This window comes from Thunnus maccoyii, chromosome 13, assembly GCF_910596095.1.
Source record: "Thunnus maccoyii chromosome 13, fThuMac1.1, whole genome shotgun sequence".
NCBI lineage: Eukaryota > Metazoa > Chordata > Actinopteri > Scombriformes > Scombridae > Thunnus > Thunnus maccoyii.
The window spans coordinates 5,282,386-5,306,701 of record NC_056545.1 but is presented as its reverse complement, the minus strand read 5'-3'; the positions used below and the strand labels follow the sequence as shown (position 1 = coordinate 5,306,701).

The window sequence follows — 24,316 nt, the reverse complement described above, 5'->3', positions numbered from 1 at the left end:
GATTCATCACAAAAAATACGGAATAAAAAATACTCAAACCTCTTACCACAACAGGTCACAATCTCTTAAATTGTTCTAGACTTTACATCGTAAACTTCTCAAAAAACTTAAGTACAAAGTCAAGAGGTTGTGATATACAGCTCAACAAGCTAGTGAAGCTCTGTAAACAGAACTGCGTTCCCTCACATACTCAGTGTTGTCTGCCTTACACAGAACTACTCTCTAAAGACTGAAAACGTAATCGCTGTTTTTAATCTTTGGAGCCGTTTCTAAACAAACTAATGTGGCGGTAATCTTCGTGGTGAAGGAACATGTCACCTTGTAAAACAGTGTGGTTCACTGACATATTTAAATAGTTTTTTAAGGTCAAATGGAGGTCTACGGCACAAAGGAACAAGATATATCAGACTTTGGATACACACAGGATACTTCATTCATTTCGTTCATTGTTGGCTGCGGTACAAGGACAGAGGTAAGCACGCATCATCTAAGAAATGTTTTGGAAAGATTGTACCATGTAGTAGCCTGTTGGTGTATTAATATTCATAAGTAGGTATTCACACAAACAAAACATCACTTAAAGTGCACTTACTTGCTATTTCTGGCATCCACTGAGGGGCCACAAGGACACCCACAAATACTTAGGCGACACACATATACACACTCCAGTGCTGTAAAACAGTCTGGGTGGCCATGAGACTTGATGGTCTACAGCTCGTACCATGTACTGTAATAGCAACTTCACCAGTTTGATACAGTCATATACAGTACATACACACATAGACACATGCATATACACAGTCTGGTTTATCTGTCCTGTTGTTTTGGCTGTTTTAATTTATATATTTACCTCGGATGGGGACTACAAATTATCTTTAGGTGGACGCCCTGTATACATGTACTCTGTATACATTACATCTGTTGCATTGCTTATCTGTATATAACTTAAATAAACAAAGAAACACACTTGTTAACTGTTCAGTAAAGGCAAAAATGTCCAAAATTATCAGCTTGACTGATACTGATTTTTTTTTTGGCCACTTGGGGGCAGCAGAAACAAGTTTGATGTGGTGAACTTGTTAGCAAACAGATTCCCATTTACACATCCAACAGACACAATGCAACGTTAGCAGTCATTGGAGTAGTGCTTCTGGCCACCTGAATTTAAGTCATATTTTACATTTTTCTCCTCTAACCCCTGGGGGAAATATTTGGCTGTTTAACTGCTAAATGCTCCACTATGTTCATCAGCTAGTTGCTAGCTTTTGTCAGTCTGTTGTTTCATGCTGGGTAAGTAGCTAGCCCCAATGTGAGCGTCTCATGTGTTTTCTCTCAAAGACAATTGATAAATGATGTTTGGAAAATCTGGTTGCACATTTAAAAACACTTTTTTTTTCAATCACCAGTTAATTATCCTCCAGAGAAACCAGTTACTACTTATGCTAATTTTAGAGGCACACACTGCAGCTAGGCAGGTAGCAACAGTTTTTATAGATGGGTTTCTGAGCATCAAAGCAAACTTGAATGACTGAAAGTTTATCAGAAGAAAATAACCAAGAAAGCTCTTTAGGACTGAAGGGAACAGTCAGGTCATAGTTTTATGTTGGTTAAATCTACTACCAGAAACCCCTTCTATATATACTTATTCATGTGATCCACTGTTAAAATACTATTAAAGGTGCAGTGTGTTGGATTTAGCTGCATCTGCTGTGAGGTTACAGATTACAACAAACTGAATACCCCTCCCCTCGCCCTCCTCTTCCAAGTGTGTAAGGGAACCTACGGAGGCTGCGAAACTAAAGAAAAACACGAAGGGCCCTCTCTAGAGCCAGTGTTTGGTTTGTCCATTTTGGGCTACTGTAGAAACATGGTGGTGCAACATGGCGGGCTCTGTGGAAGAGGACCCACGCCCTATGTAGATATCATAAAGGGCTCATTCTAAGGTAACAAAAACACAACAATTCTTATTTTCAGGTGATTATACACTAATTAAAACATACTTATGAACATTATATTCTATTTCTACCAAGTCCATTCTGCTAGATGCTGTTAAATTCTACACAATGCACCTTTAAAAGTATTGAGTTATTAGTATGGTTGCTCAGAGGGAGCGAATTATGTAATGTGATGCCTCCAGTTTAATGGCATGTGAATATAAATGAGTAATATATTAAAATTCCTTAAACCTTGAAAAAAGCAGTTCATCCAGTAATAAGGATTTGGTGAGAATATAATAATAAAAAACAACAAACAAATAGATAATTGGCCAGGAATAGGTTTTATATAAAATTTGAACAAGTGGATACAGAGGCGATATTATGTGTATAAAAAAATACATACAATAAAAGGAAAATAAATGAATCTTATCTTTTCTATTTTTGAGCAGATGTTCAAGTTAGCTGATGAAATGTAAAAGGCACTAAATGTACAACATTCCAGTTTTTAAGACGTTAAACAGAGGCCAAGGTCATTAAGAGATGAATGAAAATAAAAACAAACAAACAAAAAAAAAAAAAAAAATCACAGGGCATTTGTTGTCTTTGATATGCAAAACATAGTGCAGATTTTACAACATAACATACCAAACAATTCTCAAATAACACACAACTATTTACCATCGAAGAACACTAAGCACGCACTTTAAGACTTGTCAGGAGCGGAGTGAATGCTGCAGCCTGCATTCACTCAAAACTTTTAAAGACACCAACACACCAAATGTTGCGCGTGAGCTTGGTCCAACTGTAAATCTTTCATAATTTATAGTTTATATCACAATTTCTACAACAGCACTAAAACACCTGCAACAAGTCACGATTAGAAGCAAAGCGACCAGCAGTAAAGGCCTGTCAGTATCATACAGGTTGTCTTCTTTTTGATTTTGTTGAATACACTGAATTACATGCTAGCTAGTGAAAAACAAACATAAACCAACAGAAAAAGTCTTTATGATAAAATACACTCGGAGGACTACAGTGCCTGCATTGTGTGATGTTTCAGCCTCAAGGTCAAAATGCACTGAATTAAGATTAATATTCTTAAATCAGAAGGTAGTGAATGAAAAATATTTAGTGTGCTGATGCTGCCATGCAGAGATAAAGTCAGCCAGTAAAACAAGAGCTAGCGAAGCAACTAACTGAATATTTGGTCAGAAGTGTAGATTGATAGAAATAGATAATTAAGTCCAGGTTGATCCATGACAACCTGGAACAAACATTCATGGTCTTCAGTGGATGAATCCTGATGACTCCTAGCACCTAAAACAGCTCAACACTTCAATTAGGACACTTCTAAAATAACTGACCGCATTCCTGTCAGGCTCAGGTATATTTTGAGATGATTGCAAACATGCTAAATTCTAGCATGTTATACTAAGACACACAATGCTACCATGTCGACTGTTGCATAAGAGCAACTTCACAGCTGCTGAAAATCTTGTCCCTGCTGACCTCCAGTGGTTCAACTTCTCACTTTGCTGTAGTGATGAAGACTTGCTTAGACTCCAGGGTGTGTCAGTGCACCATGACATTACTGTTGGGTGTGGTTGCAGGTGCAAAACAGCCCTCTTCTAACCACCACATCCAACCAGGGAAACAACACGCTAATAGGGCTGTAGCCTCCTGGTCGATTAGTTGGTCGATATGCTCTCGTCCGACCAAATTCTCATTGGTCGAATAATTACCGTGTTACTTTCATAAGGAGAAAAGTGCTACATCAGTAGCGTTCCAGGATTAATCCATTATTTCCTGCGGCGGGAGGTACAGACTAACAAATTACCTGTGAAAACAACGGGGGTTCAGAACTTTGAACTTGCCCAACCTAATGGAGACTACTAGGTCCAACTGTACTCAACATTGACTAAACGTTTACTGAATCAGTGTTTCTCCATAATGACAAAAATGAGAAACCCCGCCAGCCAAAAATAACGCCAAATATCCATTCATTCAGAAATCAATAGCGTTTGGGAGTCTCTGTGCAGCGCTATTCTGGTACGTGAGGCAACCTCTGTGTCGTTGCCTGGGAAACTATTGGTAGTGTAACTCCTTTTAGGAATAAGTTAGCAACAATGAATTAGCCTAACCTGAAGACGCAAAACAGAGAAATAGAGAACCGAGAAATGTGTGGCTGCTGATTTCACTGCGCACTCTGTCCCGTCACAAGGCGCGGGATGCAGCCTTCAGATCTGGACACACATTGGCACTGAGGGCAGCGAGGAGGAATCTGGAGGCTGGGATTAAAAGAGCAAAGGTGGAGTATGCTCTTAAAATTCAGGGTCATTTTTCCACCAATGACCCCCGGAACATGTAGGAGGGCATATAGACCATCATTGACTACAGCAAGAGAGATACTGAATGCCCCTGGGACCTGTCTCTCCCAGATGCCCCTTAACATATTCTATGCCCGCTTTGAAGCCTCCAACTCCTCCTCCAGCTCCAGGCTCACTGTTCCACCAGGTGAGCTTCCCCCTTAGTGTGTCTGCTGTGGATGTGAGGAGAACTCTGCAGCGCATCAACTCCCCGGAAAGCAGCAGGCCCAGACGATATCCCGGGAAGGGTGACGGGCTGTGGTGCCAGTGTGTCTTAAGACTTCCACCATCATCCCGGTGCCCAAAAGTACAGCAGCAAAAAGCATGAATGACTATCGCCCGGTGGCTCTGACCCTGATAATCATGAAATGCTTGGAGCGGCTCTTCATGGTCCACATAAGGAACAACATTGACATCAATATAGAGCCACTCCAGTACGCCTACAGGAAGAACCACTCTACATCAGACGCAGATCATCCCGTAGACTCTTGCCAATAAACTACTGCTGCGCAGATTAACACCTTCCCTTTGCAGATGGGACCTGGACTTTTTGACACACTGGCCACAGACTGTGAAAATCCACGGCATTTCGTCCTCCCCCATTACCCAAGGATGTGTCCTGAGCCCCCTGCTGTACACGCTATTCACATATGACTGCTCAGCTGAACACCCAGGCAGCCGTATTGTGAAATTTGCAGACGACACAGCAGTAGTGGGACTGATATCCCACAATGACGAGTCGTTGTACCGGCAGGAGGTGAAAGATCTGGTGGACCGGTGCGGGGAGAATAACCTCTGCATCAATGTGGGGAAGACGAAAGAGCTGGTCGTGGATTTTAGGAGTAAAAGCCACATTCCCTCCCCCCGTTCATCAGTGGAGCAGCTGTGGAAATGGTCCACATTTCAAGGGACTTGAAGTGGACCATAAACACCTCCAACATCTTAGAGAAGGCCCACCAACGCCTTTATTTTCTTAGGAGGCTGAGGCAGGCCGGCCTCAATACCTCAGTGCTCTACAGCGTTCTACAGGTGTGTGGTGGAGAGTACACTCACCTTCTCCATCACCACCTGTTATGGGAACTGCTCTGCTGCTGACAGGAAGGCGCTGCAGAGGGTGGAGATCACCCGCAGCAGCCTTCCTTCCATTGTGGACATCTATATCAGCAGGTGCAGAAGCAGTGCGGCCCGCATCATGGGGGACCCTACCCACCCGGCCCATGGAGTGTTTTACCCCGCCTCCCCTCGGGCAAGAGGCTGCGGAGCATTAAGACCAGAACAACTAGGCTCAAATGCAGCTTTTACCCAGAGGCTGTTAGACTGGTGAACTCCATGCCTCATTAAACACACTTTCACCATTCTGCCTCTGTGCTGCTATCTGTCATGCTGCCATGTTATCATTACTTAACATGCTGCTCTGTTTTTAACGCTGCTCAGCTCTTTTTTTTTTATCCACTGCACTGTGGTATTGATTAAATATGCTTATAATTGTTACTTATTCTTAGTATAGGACTAATTATTAGACTTATTGCATTGTACGCTGCTGGACCTCTGCACAAATTTCGTTTCATGCGTAAGCATGCAAATGACAAAAATTAACCTTGAAATTTGATGTCCTGGTGGGATAATCTATTCTATCCACCTATTTTGTTTCATGTGCGTAATGAGCTTTGCAGCCCTGCCAAGTTGCTACAGAGTCTTGTAAGGAACATTGTGAGCACAGCAGTGCAAGACAGACAAAGGCAATAATCAATACAGTAGAAAATGGTACAATCAGCTCTAATAAGGATCTAATCAGCAATACTTGCTGCTGGTGGGTGTCCAAAAAACATCTTAATTTTGTGGTTTTTGTACACACTGTTGACTAAAGAAAGCTTAATTCAAGCCATTTTGAATTTGACAGGCTCAACACCTCCTGCAGGCACTGTATTGAAGTTGGAGTGTCCGGTGACGAATAATTAAGACTAAAAAGAGAAAACAGATTTAGCATGCCACCAACTGTCTAGACCTCTACAGCAAACTACTTTCCCTCTCTGGAAAGACATCCACAGCCATACCACACTGGAATGAGTTACAGTAAACAGCACTATATCTTACATGAGCAGGAAATATATACAAATATTGGTCGACACAATTATTTACTGCATTTTGGAATGACAAGCTGAAGCTGAAGGCGTTTAGACTGGTTGCAACACAAACATCATTCTCATAGATAAGCAAACCATTGACAAACAAAAATACAAGATAAATTTGGCTGTTAAATGCTTCAAGACAAAGGAAAACCATAAGATTTTTGGAATGTATTGTAAAGCTTAAAAGCATCTGTAAAGAACTTACCTAATATTACTGTTGACATTAGACATTTGGCCCATAATTTTGGAAAAAAAAAAGCTTTACGTGATACATAGTTTCTAAAGAAAAAGGATGGATATTTTCATAATTATGATTGTTATGTTAGTAAATTGCATGCAAACAGTGTTTTAGCATTTATTTTGTCCCAACAAATGAGAGCTCCCAGATTTAAGAAAAAGAGATATTTCACCTCAGTGGAAAATTGTTTTGACGTGCGTATTTTAAAAACTTACTTACTTAAAACTAAGTTGAAAAGAAAAGAAAAGGCCCAGGTTTATTATCATTAGCAGCAAACCTTTTATTTCTAAGTGCACCTAAAAAAAAGCAAAAACATCTTGTGGTCTGATGCAAAAAAAACAGAACTCTTCCTGGGTTGCATCATCTGTGTTATTATGCACTTTTAAAAAAGACGAGAGCAACCAAAATTTGGTTCATTATTTATAATTATATAAAATTCTGATAATAACCAGAAGGCAGAATAAAAAGGTTAAAGAACATGTTCCACTGAGGTAAAAATCAAAAGGGAGGCGGCGTCTTTAAAAAAAAAAAAAAAAAAGGTACCACAACAACATGCCAGAACTTTACAGAAAAGTGAAGCATTCACAGTAATACAACGTCAGACGGCTTCTTCTGTTTTGCGACTCGTTGAGGAGTACCAACTTTAGCTTGTAGATGTCATTATAACTGCATGCAAAGTTACTGTAGGCAATGTAAAATACAACTCTACATTATTCACCCCCCCTACTAAACAAGATCACCGCGTGGAACTGCCCGACGGGTGGAGACGAACTGAGCTTCAGCAGCTTGTTGCACCAGCTGTGTGTAAATTCAAACATAGCTTAGCTGAAATGTACTTTGGAAGTCCGGCAATAGTGTTATAGAAAAAAACAGGCTTCACCATAAAAGCGAGTTACAAAATTGAGTTGATACATAACTTGGAATTGGCATCTGTCTCGGTGTGTAATGCTGGGTAGACGTTGTACGGATTAAGCCTGAATTGATCCCCCCCACAGCCAAATTTGGTCGTGTCGGCTGTCGTTTGACGTTCAGTTTGAGATCGTTTCAGATCCGGCTGTCGGATGTATTTCTGACAAGTTAGAAACTTTTGGACGACTGTCTTTCAGCTTGAGCATCACCACGATCCGATTTCTCACACCACTGCTTGTGCAACAAACTGCAGAGCTTAGATTTGTGTGTGTGTGTGTGTGTGTGTGTAGTCACAAAGCCACAAATATTAAAATAAAATTAAAATAAAAATATTTTTACAGAGAGTGTTAGAGAACAACTTCTTATCAACTTGGCTGATGTTACGGAGCAATGTATCGCCCGCTGGAGTGTTTCTTTTAGTGTTTATAATAATGCATATGGAAACATCGTTTTATTATCATTATGTTTTCAGAGGAGAGAAAAAAGAAACTGCATCAGTTTTGTCCCTGTTAAAATATCCCCACCCTTCCCAAGAGCAGCTGATAGAGAGGTCTGATACTTTACTGTGTTGTTCTGTGGGGGTTTTTTTTTTTTCTTTTCTTTTTTTGGTCCCCGGTTCCTCTTCAGTTTTTACGAATGTCTGCGTAGACCACTGGCTCCATCTTATGAAATGAGTTTTTGCTGCCTGAGTGATCCAACTGGGCGTATATCACCGGGCCCTGAAGCATACCAAGAAAAAGCAGAGTGGAAAAGAGAAGCAGTCAGTAAAACACACAAATACATCCAGAACAATCACAACAAGACGCCAAGAACAGAGAAGAACCTTGATATAAGCAAAGGGCCTTTGTCGTTCCACTATTACATCATTTTTGAACTCATGCTGATAGTTAAATGTTAATAAATGAACTCTCTAGAGTAAAAAAATTGCATTTTATAAGTTTTCCAGTGGAGTTTCTGCATGGCAGTTTAGTACTATTTTATGTTGCGAAAAAGATTATTATAGTTTTGCGCCTGACTGACTTAATGATTAGATGCCACAATTGATTCTCATGCATACAGCGGATTAAAGCTAAAACGATTAGTCGATTGAAAGAAAATGAATGTGCATTTTGATAATTGATTAATTCAGTCATTTTCAAGGAAAAATGCAAAATTATTGCTCCTAAAATGTGAGGTCTCAATGCTTTTCTTTGTCATATATGATATTAACTTGAATACTTTTGGATTTTGAGTTGCTGGTTAGATAAAATAATGAGTCTGACAACATCATCTTGGGCTGTGGGAAATTATAATTAGTGTTTTTCAGTTTTCAGACCTCTTATAGATAAAAATATGAAGTTTTCAGTTGGTCACAAACCTCAACTTCTACAGAAAACATGGTGAATGCTGCTGTTCAGTTGCATATTTGCATTTTTCCATGTGAAGTGAACAAAGACATGTGCACATGTCCACTTGAATTGAGAGTCTTTCAACTTGAGAGAAAATTAATGGTTATTTCGAGTTATATGCCTCCATGAATGAGAAAGCAGCAGCGGCATAAAGTAGAGGGTTTGAAGGACTTTTGGAATTAAGTCTTTCTGAGTTGTCTCTCTCTCACACACACACATACACACACACACAATCACTGCTTGTGACTGTCTCGCTGTTTGTTCCAGAGATGGAAAAAGGACAGACTGACCCAAAACTTTGAGATCTCATTAACTGGGCACTAGAAACTTCCGGGAAAACAGCGCATCTTCAAGAGTGACCTCGAGTCATCACAAATTTAAAAGGAAAAATATCACATTAAGGAAGTAATGATACAATTTAAAAAGGACATTTAAAACCACATACACTGTTTGGGAGCCAAATGAATGATAACTTAACTACAATGTGAATTTGTATGCCAAAATATTACGCCACGATATTTCTTTATACTGCTATTATCTACTTATTTCATTTCATGTTGTATTGGGCAACATGTTATCGACTCTGGCGTTCAGACCGACATTAGCTCTGCATGACAAAACATAGCCATGCAGAAAACAACGCGGGGTCGTCTGACAAAAAAGTCGTTAACCTAATCACTAATCTGTAGCTCCAACTGGACTTCCTGGATTTTATTTCATTGCCTCACTGGTACCTTAAACAACACACTCCTAACAACGCAGCCCCTTGCACTGTTTTAACACAGGGCTGTTTCCAGTCTTTAGTCTTGCATTTAGTGTTCAAATTTGATAGTTTGTTTTGCTTTGTGTCTGCTTGTATTCCCGCTGTTGTTTGTTTTATTGTTCATCTGATCACTCATTGTATTTATGTCCTCATTTTTGGTACTTAAATATTCTTGTCACATGATCTTAAACTCTACTTTTGTATAATTTTGCAACTTTTTGTTTTGATAAGTGCTATATATATATAAATTATTATAAATATTACCTTGTATTGAAGTTTTTTATTATTGTCTGAACCAAATACTGTACATACATTGTATGAGTGGGCAGTGATAAAGATATTGAGTATATTTCAGGTCTGTTTTGCTAAACAACATAGCCACATAAATGCAACACTCTCCCAGTGAAAGGGTGGCAGCCAGTGGATTTCTTGGTCCACCAGCTCCTACCTGTAGTGGACCCGAGGGACTGGTACACCTGGAGCCCTCCTGGCTGGACTCCACCTTCTTTCGTGGCTGCGGAGCCTGAGAGCTCACACTTTCCAAGGATGTACATCTAGTTTAGGGTTACGATTTGCCATGGTGTAGAGCAATCATTGGTGCACAGTCAAATGGAGACAAAGACAAATAATGGGACACGAGACAAAAATAAAACAATGAGAAATGAGCACATGGAACAAAGTTCATGGCAGCTCCCAGTGGTTTGGCAGAGATATTGAAAGCAGTGACACTGGGAGGAAACTAGAGGTGCAGTGATGGGATATACAGTGACATCAGACTGCTGCTGATGCAGCTTCCAAGTATTCGGCCTCAATTCCTAAAATAAAGCTACCACAATAGCTTTATTTTAGAAATTGAGGGCCAACACAATGTTAAAAGTTTGCAGAGGAAGGTCAACAGTTATCTATAGCTGATCTTCTGTCGGTGATATGGGCATTTCTTACTGTTGCTGTTTTTTGTTTGACAATTTAATCAAGAAAATGAAAAACAGTAGATTAATCCATAATGAAAATAATCGTTAGCTGCAGCTCCGGTAATAACCAAAGCAACTGCTGAGATCTTAGAGTGTGGCAACATCGCTGAATATAGGCCCAACAGGTTAATAAACACGAGCAATCATAGTTTACATTATTTTGGTAGATAGGGCTGATGGCCTGAACTATGAAAAAAATAAACCCTATGTCATAAAAAAGGGTTTTCTATAAGAAACGGTTAACTGTAACCTTCTCTGAATGAACTGTTTTGGAGTCTATGTTAAAATGAATGTTCAAAAGAAGAATATCTAACCTGTTGTGTTGTCTTCTCTCCATTAAATTAGTATGGTTTACAATTATTTTAATTGAAGATAGTTTTACAATGGTCAGGATATAACAACCAAAATAAATGACTTAATAAATTTGTACTTGGATCGATACTTTCATCAGTCAATCCGTTCAATTATTCAGTCCATGGACTGTTGTAAAGCATAACAATCAAACAGGTTATCAGTGCACCTCTAGCAAAGATACATAACATGTATAACAGCATGTACAGCAGGAGAGGCAGCGTCCTGGTGGAAGACTATTACACTTACCTACATGAGCTTAATAATGAACTGTCAACTTTTTATGTTGCATCATTTCAAAGTGACTAAACACTCAAAACAATTTTGTTGACTAAACATGCTTCTTTTAAAAAAAAAAAATAAAAAAAAAAGCTGGTTATGAAAAGCAAGTCTTGACAGAAACAACAATGGTTAGATGACATAGTGACAAGTTAATAGAAAGAAAGGCTGTGAAATTAGTTGTATTAACACATTGTAATGGAAGAAAGTGACTGGCACCAGTGCAAAAAGCAACCCCAACGATCACCAGTACTTCAGCTCACAGGCTCAATCCATCCAACAGTCCGTTAAGAGCTGGCTTTAAAAGGCGTTTTCAAACCCGTAGTTCATTTGGTCCGAATCAGTAAACGAGTCAGTAATTTTGGGGCGTTTCCCCCTTAGTTCAGTTTCTTTTCACACAGAATAAAATCCATGTGAACAGAAACACAGCACACAGCAAAGCACACCTGACCACGGGAGCCATTAAGCTTAAATTGAGGTCAGATCACGTTCCCGCTAACCTCAGTATGGTTGTTTTCGTCCGAACCTGAGTACGATTGCTGTGTTCAAATCTGCCCAAATGAATCTCACCAAGGGGGAAAACAAACCAGACTCCGATTCAACCAGACAAAAAAACACACAGGACTGAAAACGCCATTAAATAAGTCTTAATGCTAAATTCAACGTCCATGACATCTCTCAATATATGGTTATCTCTCTCAGACAGAGCAAGTTGATGAGAGACGGCAGCATGCGAGGTAGAAACGGTCAAACTACCTCAAGCATACACAGGAAACTAAATCTAGTTTTTGACAATGTCTTAAACAAACATGTTAATAATTAGTAGAACATCACAAACAGCCCGAAACACACAGCTTTTTCTTCACAGGTTAACGTAGAGAGAGAGAGAGAGAGTGTGAACCCTTCTCCCATGCAGAGAGAGTTAGAAAGTGTTATGGTCTGATTATTTAATCTCTGAGTTAAAATTAACTTGAAAAGAAAATAAAGATTCAGGGAACAATCACACGGGGCATAAAATCAATCTGTCAAACTTTAACAACATCAAATGTCATTTACATTTAAGCTTCACATGCTGAATGCTTAAATGTGAGCTGTGAAATACTGTATGTAGATAATGATGACCCAACTGCATTGCTTACACTACTGCTACCTTATTTACAATATTAAACCTTATACTACGATTATAACCATTACAAATATAGCTGAATAATCCCAAAGCCAACGAGAATACTCGATTCTGATTGGCCAAGAGGTGTGTATTATTTTCAGATAACTAACTAACTCTGAGGATTATTGTCAGACATATTGCTGCATATTGCTGTTACTAAGAGCCATGTGGAAGAACAAAGGTCATCTTTCCTTAATACTACTGTTGAAGTAAACATCTCCTGTAGCTTATCTCCTGTCTCCCGTAGGATGGTAGCCGACGCCTTATGTAATATTGATGCGCGGAAAATCAACAGGTGATGACAAACTGGAACCATTTGCTTTTAAATCTTCAGCATAGTTTATTTCTGAATACATAACTCATATTTTCAGTCTCAGCATTACCTCTGGCATCACTCCTACAGTTTGGAGGACTTCCTCCTCTCTGTAAAGGTGGTAGTGGTGGTAAATCTGAATTAAATAATTATTGTCCAATCTCAAAACTATCCTGTCTTGCAAAAATACTTGAGTCGCTTGTTAATGAATAGCTGAAATCGTTTTTATCCATTTCAGTCTGGCTTCATGCCTTAGCATAGCACTATTTCTGCTACTTCGTTAGTTATTAACGATGTACTCTCGGCATTAGATAACAAAAAACACTTTGGCTTTTTATTGATTTAACAAAAGCTTTTGACACAGTTGACCACTCTGCTTTTACAAAGACTTTCTTCTTTGGGTTTTGAAGCTACTGTTATGAAGCTATTGCTGCCTGTGGTTTCAGAAGAATCTCTCTGATAGGTCGCAGTGTGTCAGAATAGGTAATATTCAGTCCTCTTTTCTCTCCATTACAAAGGGAGTTCCCCGAGGTTCTGTCCTTGGACCAGTTTTATTCAGTATTTATATAAATAATACTACCTCTTCATTGTACAATTGTAACTTCCATCTATATGCAGATGATGCAGTCCTTTATTCCTGTGCAGATTCTATTCATGCTGCCACTCAAAATCTGCAGTTATCAATTATCCTCCTTCAAAAACACCTTCATTATTTGAAACTGTATTTTTTTTTTTAAATTTAACTGTAATTTATCTATTCAAATTGCTAACTATGGATGATTTTACTCCTTTTTTTATAGCAATAAATACCATTCCGACACATTCTTATAACTTTTTATAGCATTTTGCAGGTAGTAAGGTCAGAAATCTTGTCTAAAAATTAATGCCATCTTAACAGTGGAACAAATATTAAAATAGAAAAAACCATTAAAAACAAATGTATTAATATTCTCATGGACTTCAAATCCAGCTATTATTCTGGAAACTACATCTAGCATCTAGTTCTATGGTGCAGCTGTGCAGGTGGAAACACATAATAGAGCACACTTACCCTTCATAATCATGGCGGTTGTGAATCATCCTCATGACAACGCAGGCAGCTACGGCAATGAGGACGAGGAGAAATAAAGCACCGCAAACTGCTCCAACTATGATGGGAGTTTTGCTCTGCGGGAGAGATTCTGGACACAATAAACACAAAAGGAACAACATTCATGCTTGGTTTAGAAATATCAAGTTGATTTTTCAAAAAACACAAACAATTACTGCCGAAAAGCCTCTTGACTGTTATGGTGGATTGTTCTCCAAGGCTTTTTGAATCTCTAACACTGAGTTTCTGTATTTAAAGTTACATTTTTTCATTGAGTAACTTGATATTCTTCAACTTTGTTTGTTTAGGAAAAATACAACGGCGGCTCTTTGTGACAGCTGAAAAAAAGTCAGTCAAACATATTTTGATAAACAAACAAATGTGTTTTATTTTGTATGTAATATACTCCCACCTGGAAGGTGGGGCCAAAAGATAACATGCCAACACATGCACATGTTAGCTTCATGCAAATGAAAACAAACAAGAAGAATGCATCTGATTAACATATCTGAGTAGGAAAGGCTTTTATATTTTGATTACACTAGATCTCACAGTGCCAATACCGGTGAGGTGTGGAGGTGAGATATTAAACTGAAGCTGCAAGTGTCCAGAAATGGATGAGAGTCAATTCAAGCTAAGATTAGGCTTAAAAGGATCACAGGTGCCCATATGAACCCCCAACGGATGGGAGCCAGAATCCACAGTGTGTCATTTTAAACAAAAATGCTTTTTAAAGTTTTTTTATCGACCTGTTGCTTAATGTTCTCTGGACAGCAAAATTCGTCCCTCGTTGACATTTAAGAGCTCTACATCCAACTGAGACATGTACTTTTCTCCCTACATGCACTTTAACGCACTGTTGCACTACTGCTAACTGCTTGCTCTTTTTTGTTTTTTTTTCTCTTGGAATTTATATGTTTTTATCTTTTTTTTTAAAAGGGAATTTTTACATGTACAGTATATCTTTATCCTTTCTGTTGTTGTTGCACTGCTGTGAGCTGGGAGGAGCAGCATTTTGTTTTTTTTGTGTATGCAAATAAACAAGAAAATGAGAAACTAAATCTTGAAATCTTGAAAAAAAATCTTATATGAGGCTTCAGCAATCTGAGTTAGTCTTATCAAGTTGATATCTGCCACATTTACAGTATTTTTAGCATCAAAATCCCTGTTGTGGGGCCCGTCCTTTCATCCCAGTTTAGTTAAACTGTTTTTAAAATATTAAAACAAGGCTGGTAACAGTTACAAAACTGGGTCAAGAAAAATGCAACTAGTTTTTTAGGGCAGCCATGTGGCCCTTTATAAAGCTTTATAAAGCTTTTTTTATGTTTTCCCATAGATGCAAAATACTTATTGTTCCTGGACTTCTTAGTCCAACACAAATTTCCAAATTTCTCTGTCTTGTACCACTTTGAAATTACATGTTTTTAAATTAAACCATGTCAAGCGTCAATTTTATTAGTGTGTTTTAATAGTTTAAATGGAACATTTGGAGGAACGTGGCTGATGATCTGGGTTTAGAGAAGAGTAAACTGAGATTTAAAGAAGATTTAAAAGGTGATACTCTTTGGTTTAAAGCTAGATTTAAAGTTTCGGTGCAGCAGCATTTTAAGATAATCTAGGTTTTTCTTAAAATTCTAGGTGGTGTAAGCTACCTTATGTGTCCAAAATGTCAGTACATAGTCAGGAGAACCCAAATTACTGAAAACCCATTCAGCCAACTGCAGTCGATGACCAGATATAAACCTCAGAGTAAAGTTGCCTAGAAACGTAACAGGTTCAGCACAATGAGGCTCAGATTGCTCTATACAGCAGTAATATTATCCAATCAGCATGTATGACAGTGAGTGGGTGTACACAATGGGCCAAGGCCACAGTCCTGCTCATAACATGGCAAAGAGAAGCAGGTACATTTAAAAAAAAAAAAAAAAAAAAAGCATCATCCTTAGAGTATCCAGAATGTATTCAACAAACAAATTAATCAGTTGTCAACCTTGAGGCATTTATGAACACATCTGAACATTCACCTTTCAGAACAACCCTGAGCTCTGTTCGAGCCTGTGTCCCCTGTACGTCTGGCGGGTTCTTCACGTCACAGAAGTAGGTGCCGTTGTCACTGAACTGAGCAGAACTCAGCTGTATAGAAGCGTCCCTCTTGTTTATGTCTCCAATAAACTGCACTCTGTCTTTGAACTCAGCTTGTCCTGGGAATCCTTTCCCATTGGAAAAGTAGAAAATCTGCAAAGGGAAGAGATTGGAAATAAAAAAAAAAAAAGCAGCACTCTGCTTCATAGTATCAATAAGACATCGATACTGTAGTTATAAGACAACAATAAAGTGCATGATCAAGTCAAGAAAATTGAGCAAGAGTGGACAATCTTCTCTCTCTGAATCTCTTTCTGTGTCTGAGTCACAGCAGCACATATAAGTTGACTAACATGGCTGTTTTTCTGTTTTGATGGAAAATGTGAATGTTGGGATTTTTTTCTTTTCTTTTTTTTTTTTTTTACAACTAGTTCAGCAGAGCGCTGCTCCCCACAGCATCCTCACACATCTAGCATTGCTGAGTAAGTGAGCTGACGGTGCTGTGAATAAAAATAAAAACATAAAATCTAAGTATCCTCGACACTGATCTGACTTTGGATGATTCATGGAGTCAGAAGCCAGTTTGTGTGTTTTTGTGGTCTCGTGACTTTCAGCGGTGTCAGCTGTGTAAACAGAGCTCTGACGAAAGGTTTCTATTTTAAAGATTTGTTTCCTGTAGTCTGATGATAACTGTTTTTATATCGCTTTCACACAACAGTGACAGGAAGAACACAGAGTGCCTGATATCAATATTGAGCTGTGAAATCCTGCTAGCATTTGTCAACTGAAGCCCCTTTCAGTCATGCATCCCTCTACGTTAATTTAACAATTTAACGTGTTAGAAAAAGCACCGGAGTCATTTAAAAGTCATGAGAGGAATCTCACACTAGGTCAGAGCTGTAACGTTTCCGCATCGCTGTCAACATGGAACAAGTCTGAACTGAACGCCATCAGATTAATGAAAACGCTTCATCATCACGGTGTAAAACATGCAGATAGAAATGTGAGTCTTGTTTCTCCTTTTGAGATCTAAAGAACAAACTAATAAAACACTATTAAAGAGATATCAGATCAGTCTATAAAAACTATTGTTCTCCTCATGATGCAATTGGGGCAAAAGAGGTTAAAAAACCCTTTTAACCACCATAATAATCTGAGCAGCACTCTTATTAAAAAAAACTGTTTGCATGTTAAATATTTCTTTAATTTTAGAATAAAATATGATTTGATTTGTACACAAGGATATTCACATATTATAAAAACACTTTTACCTAAACATACTCAGTTATACAGAAAGTCAAAGTGAACAAAAGCTTCTGCGGGAGAGGCAGGTAGGTATAAAATAATGAGGAAGGAAAAGTTACTACAAAGAAAAAGAAAAAGAAACAACATGTGAGTAAATAGGAGTTCAATGAATATCGGTTATCGCCCTGTCTTTAATGCTTGTGTACGTGTGTTGGATATTATAAAGAATCGGCTCTCTAATATCATTTAATAATGAAATTGATGCAGAAATGCGTCAGTGGATTCATTGAGAGAAGCAGAGGCTCCCGATGGTCATTAATTAAGGCTTCAACAACTGAATAAGTTTTAAAATCCATCAGTCATGCAGCCTGTGAAAGGACAAAAACAGTTTTCTTTGCTATCATGACATTTTAACTTCAAGCTCTCTCTCTTTCTCTTTGTCCCTAATCCCTCTCCGCACCAGGTGCCAAACATAACGTGAGCAGGCAGCTCTTTCTGTAAATGTCATGTCTCTGACTGACAAAAAGACATCTCTTAAACGGACGGATGAAGCAAGCGATGCTTAATGTTCCATACATGAGAAGGGCTGAATCGTTGACTGCATGTATCTGTGCTGGCATGACTGCCCTGCAAATTAAAAAGCCTGTGGCTATGTCAGGCAGTCCCCCCCCCCGCCCTGCCTGCCTGCCTGAGAAGGTATTGTGGATATGACCCGCAGTCTTCCCCGCCCTACAAACTTTCTTTGCTCCGCAGGATCAACTGTTTACATTTCACTCCAAGTACAAACACAATGAAGAAAGTGAAGGTGATGTGAAGCTCAGTCCTCTAGAGTACCTACTGATGTTTTTTTTTATACTGTGTGTGTGTACAGCGTCTCAGATTAGGACTCTAACAGAATCACAATCATTTCTACTATCAGTTATGTTCGTTACAGCTGACTGAGACAGTTTTAGCACTTGACAGTGAATTTTGATTGTTTGAAAACAACATCTGCGGTAATCACCAGCATCGTGAATCATGTTGTCAGAAACAAATCCGTTTACTCGCTCTGAGTGGGAGGCCCCAAATATAAACACTGTATGAAAATCCCGCAGCTCTCATGTGAAAACCAGAGTTTACAAACAGATTTGTGCTGTAAGAAATAGACAGGAACACTAAAACAAACATCAAATTATTATGCTCAAGCCAGACAGATAAGATAAATAGATGAAAACAAACTCAAAAAAGTATCTATATATAATATAAAAGCATATAATATAAGCATAAAAACCTCACTAAAATAAAAGAAACAAATGATTAAAAGTGCAGGATATTCAAAACAACAAGATCTTTTTTTTAAAAATACACAAAGTAAATAAATATCTAGCATTAGCATTGTGCTACAAAAGAAACAACCAAACAATAACTGTAGCCTCCTGTATATGAAACCGTGTTATCAGCATGAGGAGCATCTGAAGCCTTTTTCCTTCATGTATCAGTGCAGCTACAACAATCGTAGGAAAACATCCTGGAGCTGTGGGAAATCTTCCCTCAGCGGATACGGCCGGCGAGGACTTACCACGTACGGAGCTTTGAAGTACTGATTGTCGGGCTGATTGGACTGAAAAGTCCAGGTTACTGAGGTGGAACTGGTGACGACTGCGTAGGTTTGGAAGGTGCATCGGAGGACCCCTGTGGTGCCGTTCTCCATCATCACTTCGGGTTCAGTGTGTACGTCGATTGCCGACGTAGGTTTTGTGACTGTTAATAAACGAGAGGGATAAAAATAAGTTTCCTGGTAAGATAACATGAAAAATATGAACACACCATTTATTACTGTTATGGAAAAGGACAAACTGGAAGGAAGAGCTGATAGTCGGACACAATAACACAACTAAGTAGAGCTTCACCACATCAGGGCTGCGACTACCCATTACTCTTTATTATTGATTGATCTGCTGATTATTTATTTGGTCAATAAATAGTAAGAAACACATTTTCCTATTCACTTGAATGGGAAAGTGTGTCCAAACTTTTGACTGGTATTGTATATTTCTAGAATTTACTATCATATAAAACTATGAAAACCAGCAAATATCACATTTAGAGGCCAAATGGAAGCTTGAACCTGTGAATTTTGGGCATTTTTTTGCTTAAAAAAATACTTTCTTAAACAAGTGATGAATTATCAAAGTGGTTACCAACTAATTTTCTGTCAACTGACTTATTGATTATTATATTATTGATTATACATATCACCAAAGACTTGAAAGCAAAGAGGTGTACACAACTTAGGAATAAATCTGTGCACACAATATAATGATAGATATCATTTAATAATTTGTTCAGTTTACTTAATTTATTCCCACAAATGAATATCTTTAATTTTATTTAGGGCTGCAATTTAAGATTATTTTTTATTATTGATTAATCTGTAGTTAAAAAGTAGTGAAAAAGAGTCCACTGTGATGATTTAAATTTGCTTGTTTTGTCTGAATAAACAGTCCAAAACCTTAAGATGTTCAGCTTACTGTCATATATGACAAAGAATAACAGCAAATGGTCACGTATGAGAACCAGAACATGTTTTGGGGTTTTTGCTGAAACGATTATTCGATTATCAAAATAGTTGCACTGTACAAATCTGCCAAATGTTGACATGCACCCTTGTTTCTCGGTCCTGATGTGATCACAACATTCCTGACTGTAAACACTATTCTAATGTTACATTTTCTGGTGCAGGTGTGTCTAACACTACTGTAAGAAATGACGGTGACAGATACTGGGTATAGTATACAGGTAAAAACTTTCTCTCTTGCAGAACAGGATTTAAAAATGTAATTTAATGTGTGATAATGATTAACGTCACACAGAGACTGAACACTGTGTCTTGGACAGATTACTGCCAAGGCCTGTCACAGCTGACTGATTAATAATTTGCCCAGGACAGCTTTCAATGGGGCATGTTTTATATTACACTCACCTTAAGAGTTTTGTTTAATATTCCTGAAATATCAAATCGCAACCTTGGTAAACACAGACACGTGACTTTCACTTCTGCTCTCTGAATAAAAGGATCTATTGGACTGTAAATTCAACAGCAGCAAACCCCCATGAGTCCTCTGGACACAATAATAATTACACCCAACTCTCTCTGAAGGCACATTATTCTGTGGAGATTCAGACTCCAGAGAATAATGTGCATTAAAAATAAGACAAACAGACAGACATTGGCATTAACCAGTCTGTATTCAGTTGAAGATAATTTCACAACATAAAGAGGAAGGATGCGTTGTCATCCATTTCCTCCTGTCTGGTGTTATTATTCTGAGATTCAAAACAGAAAAACCACAAGTCCATTTCTCCAAATTTCAGGACATTGCTTTTAAGTATTTAAAAAGGTCCTTAAAGTGATTCAATAATTACTCTAAGAGGGTGGTTATTTTGACATTTCATGCGCTTCCAGACAGATAATGCCACACAGTTTCTCTGTGTGGGGCTATTTACAACAGCTGAGAACATATTAAATTGTATTTTAAATGGATGTATAATGTGCATATTATTTGTTAAAGTTAAAGTTCACAATTTCTCATGCGTGTCTTAAAAAACAACAGTCAGGTGCCCATATGAACACTGAAAGAGTTTTTCCTCACTGTAATCATTCCTCCTGTTCATACAAGATCCCCTTCAAATGTGCTTTCAGTGTAAGTGATGGAGGCCAAAATCCACAGTGTGTCCACACAGTCATTTAAAAGTTTATCTGAAGTTTATATGAGGCAACAGCAGTCTGAGTTAGTCATATCAAGCAGATATCTGCCACATTTATAGTATTTTTAGCATCAAATCCCCTCTTTGTGTTTCCTCGGACAGTGTTTCCCTGTTGAGCTGCGGTGGAAGAATAGTAACAAAAAAAGGAACACTAGCACTAAAAGCACTAAAAGCACTAAAAACACTAACGCTAAAGATATCCACTTGATTTGAAGCTTCATATTAGTTTCAGATAAACTTTTAAATAAATGTTTGTGGATTTCGTCCGCGTCATAAGTGCATTATGAAGGGATCTCCTAATGGTCAGTATAAACAAGAGGAAAAAAAAACTGCTTCAATGTTTATTTGGCCACCAGACTGTTGTTTTAAGACAGACTTGAAAAATTGTGAACTCATCCTTTAATGTGACAGATTTGGACAGTTTGGATACCTAACCATTAGCAATAACGTAAATGTTAGTAGCAGTGACACGTAGTTGTTGTGCTTACTGTCCTTGTATGAATGTGAATCTGGTTATCTAAACACAAACTCTAAACAAAATCAAGTGCGCACAGTTACCTAAAGTTGAGCTCATAGTGATAAATGAAGGTAAGTTAACTCTCTGCGTCAGGAAACCAACAAGGAAATGAGATGTTATCTGAGGCGAGTAAAGGTGGGGAGTCGGGCTACCTGCAGAGCTGATGCGTTGGCACTGTGTGTTCACAAAACAAACTAACTGCTATTTAACACTAAGAATACAGACGAATAACGTTGTAAATGACTTGAAATAGTGTTAACTGTGTGTCCTGGTTAGCGTAGTCACTAACAAACCCCAGACGACACGCCTAACGACACCATTAATCAGATATCTTGCACTTTTATGTGGCTTTGTTGATCGGCTAAAGTACCTGCATGGTAGCACACACTTAAACATTTGTCCTTATTCCCTCTCAGGACACAGACATTTTCTGTACAAGATACTATTCAATTCGGTATAACTCTTGCATGCTCAGTAATTCTTATTTGAGTTAAATATTAAGGTGTTAGCCTCTTTTATTTACGGTAAGTCCTACTATCATTGTCCATAGCGACACTGCCGTAGGGCGGTAGCCTCCAATCTGTGCAAAAGCTTATTCACATTTTAGTGCATTTAACTGTTGAAAAAAAATATATCTACACTGATTCGCCCCAATATGCAAAAGAAGGCTCTAAGTAGCTGTCCAGAAATATGTTAGATTTCGTCTCTATCAGTGAGAACGAACATTAATTAGCAGGATTGTGAACAGAGGTTTGGCTAGCTAACCTGATGTCCCACCTAAAATAATGAGCTCCAAATCAAACATTTCAAAATCAAATTTCAACCCCGCCCGGGCTTTTGCACTCACCTAATAGAACACATAGAGTAAATCCAGTCAATAAGACACGCCTGCAGGTGACATTTGGCAGTTTTATCTCCATTATCTTCTTGTAAACAGGAGTAACGTTAGTTCAGCTCTCTTTTTTTCACCAACTGTCGTCCCGAAGCTTTTCTTCTTCGTGGAATGTTCCTGCGGCGAGATACGTGGTTCATAATGCGTCTGCTGCCCCCTACAGGAAGTACAGGTACTACAGGTACTAAAAGGAATTGCTGCTGCCTCACATTTTAGCAGTGGTGGAAGAAGTATTCATTTACTTAAATAAAAAGTACAGCAAAGTAAAAATACTCCATTACAAGTAAAAGTTCTGCATGAAAAATCCTACTTGAAGATCTCCCCCAGACATGTATTAAGACATTTAAAAATATTCTGCTTGAAACAACAGTACATAATACATTTAATTTGTACCGCACTTTTCATTCATAGTGAAACTCAAAGTGCTACTGTATTAATAACAGAGAACACACAACATAAAGAAAATAGTGCTGAGAATTAAGATGAAAAAGCCTCCCTGAAAAGAAAGGTTTTCAGGCCTAGGGTCTCTGCTGCCCTCAGATGGTTAGCAAGGCTGTTTCACAAGTGTGGTGCAGCAGAGCAGAAGGCTGAATCCCCCATGGTGCGGGGCTTAGTACTGGGGGCCCGGAGGAGCCAGCTGCTGACAGATCTGAGAGTGTGGGTGGAGGTTTGTGGTGTGATCAGTTCCTGTTGATTGGGAGGCACATGTCAGTTGATGGATTAATATGTGAGTAGCAGGAAGGAGACAGTGCAATGAAAACAGAATTGGTGTTATATGTTTCACTCTCATCAGGATCCTGGCAGCGCTGTTCTGAATGTACTGGAGCTTCTGGATGCTCCTGCCAGGGATCCCTGTGAGGAGCACATTGCAGTCCAAGTTTCTCTGCATTTGACAGGGTGTTGCAGATGCAACACTGAAGGACTATGTTAGGGATATTGCTGTAAACTGCTGATGTGTTTCATATATGCCATTATAGTGCTAAACACTTGTTGATGTAAATGCAACAAAACAATGCTTAACACAAACAGCCCAGGACCGTATGCAAAAGCAACGCTACAAATAGAGCTGTTATACTGGCTAAACAAATGACAAGCATGGTAAGAAATAAAGCAAAGTGTAACGGGAATAAATGATATGGTCTCACCAACTTTGTAATACTTTCCCACAGGAAATATGATTAGAAAGGAAAAATACAATACAAACCGCTTCTGAATTCCATTTTAATTTTAACTCCACACTTTTCTTTTTCGCATATCCTCCGCCGAGCAGGGCCACTCTCCTGAGGCAGTGGATTAGCTACCAGGGAATGACAACATGCCAGACAGCCGCACAGTCAGGCTGTCACCATTTGATTTACACATAGGCTAATCAACTCCTAACTGGATCACATTGGACTGCAGGTACATGTAATTTAGGATAGAGTGTGAACTCACAGGGCTTTTGACAGGCAGAGATATCGTGTCCCTCTGGTAATGAAGGAGAGAGGAGTATTAATCTCGTTGGCCCCTGGTAGCTCTGTCATGCTAACTGTGCACAATGATGGAGGCTCGGGAGCCAAACTTTTGTGCTTTGCCAGTTTGATCAACAGCTGACTGACTCTGGAGTTGCCAGTTAATCCAAAGTAACCCCAGTGCAAGTGTCATTTCATCAACCCAAATTAACAGTTCAGTCAGCCAACTCACGTGGAATAGATTATTATTTAAATGTAGAGAATGTACAGCATTAGTGGTTGGCATCTAGGCTCTGACCTCGTTGCTCCCCACAAGGAAACATTGATCTCACACAACAGGAAGTGGGGAGCAACATTATTAACATCCCCCCCGAGGGGAAGATAGACTTCAAAGTCTACAGGTGGATGCTTGGGTGGAGGCGAAGCTTTTGAAACTTTATAGGAACGGCAGCAGCAAACATGTGAGCGGTCTGGCAGCAG

At 38.8% G+C, this 24,316-nt stretch overlaps 1 protein-coding gene across 1 annotated transcript; it reads right to left on the bottom strand.

The window, feature by feature from the left end:
* Positions 1-3,958: 3,958 nt before the first annotated feature.
* mpzl1l (myelin protein zero-like 1 like) lies at positions 3,959-22,479 on the bottom strand. Its single transcript, XM_042431634.1, has 6 exons — positions 22,341-22,479; positions 18,788-18,969; positions 15,927-16,137; positions 13,864-13,993; positions 10,179-10,284; positions 3,959-8,298 (listed from the first exon to the last, which is right to left on the bottom strand). The coding sequence occupies exons 1-6, from the start codon at positions 22,411-22,413 to the stop codon at positions 8,203-8,205; spliced, it is 798 nt and encodes a 265-aa protein (XP_042287568.1). The 5' UTR covers positions 22,414-22,479; the 3' UTR covers positions 3,959-8,202.
* Between the last annotated feature and the right edge of the window lie 1,837 nt (positions 22,480-24,316).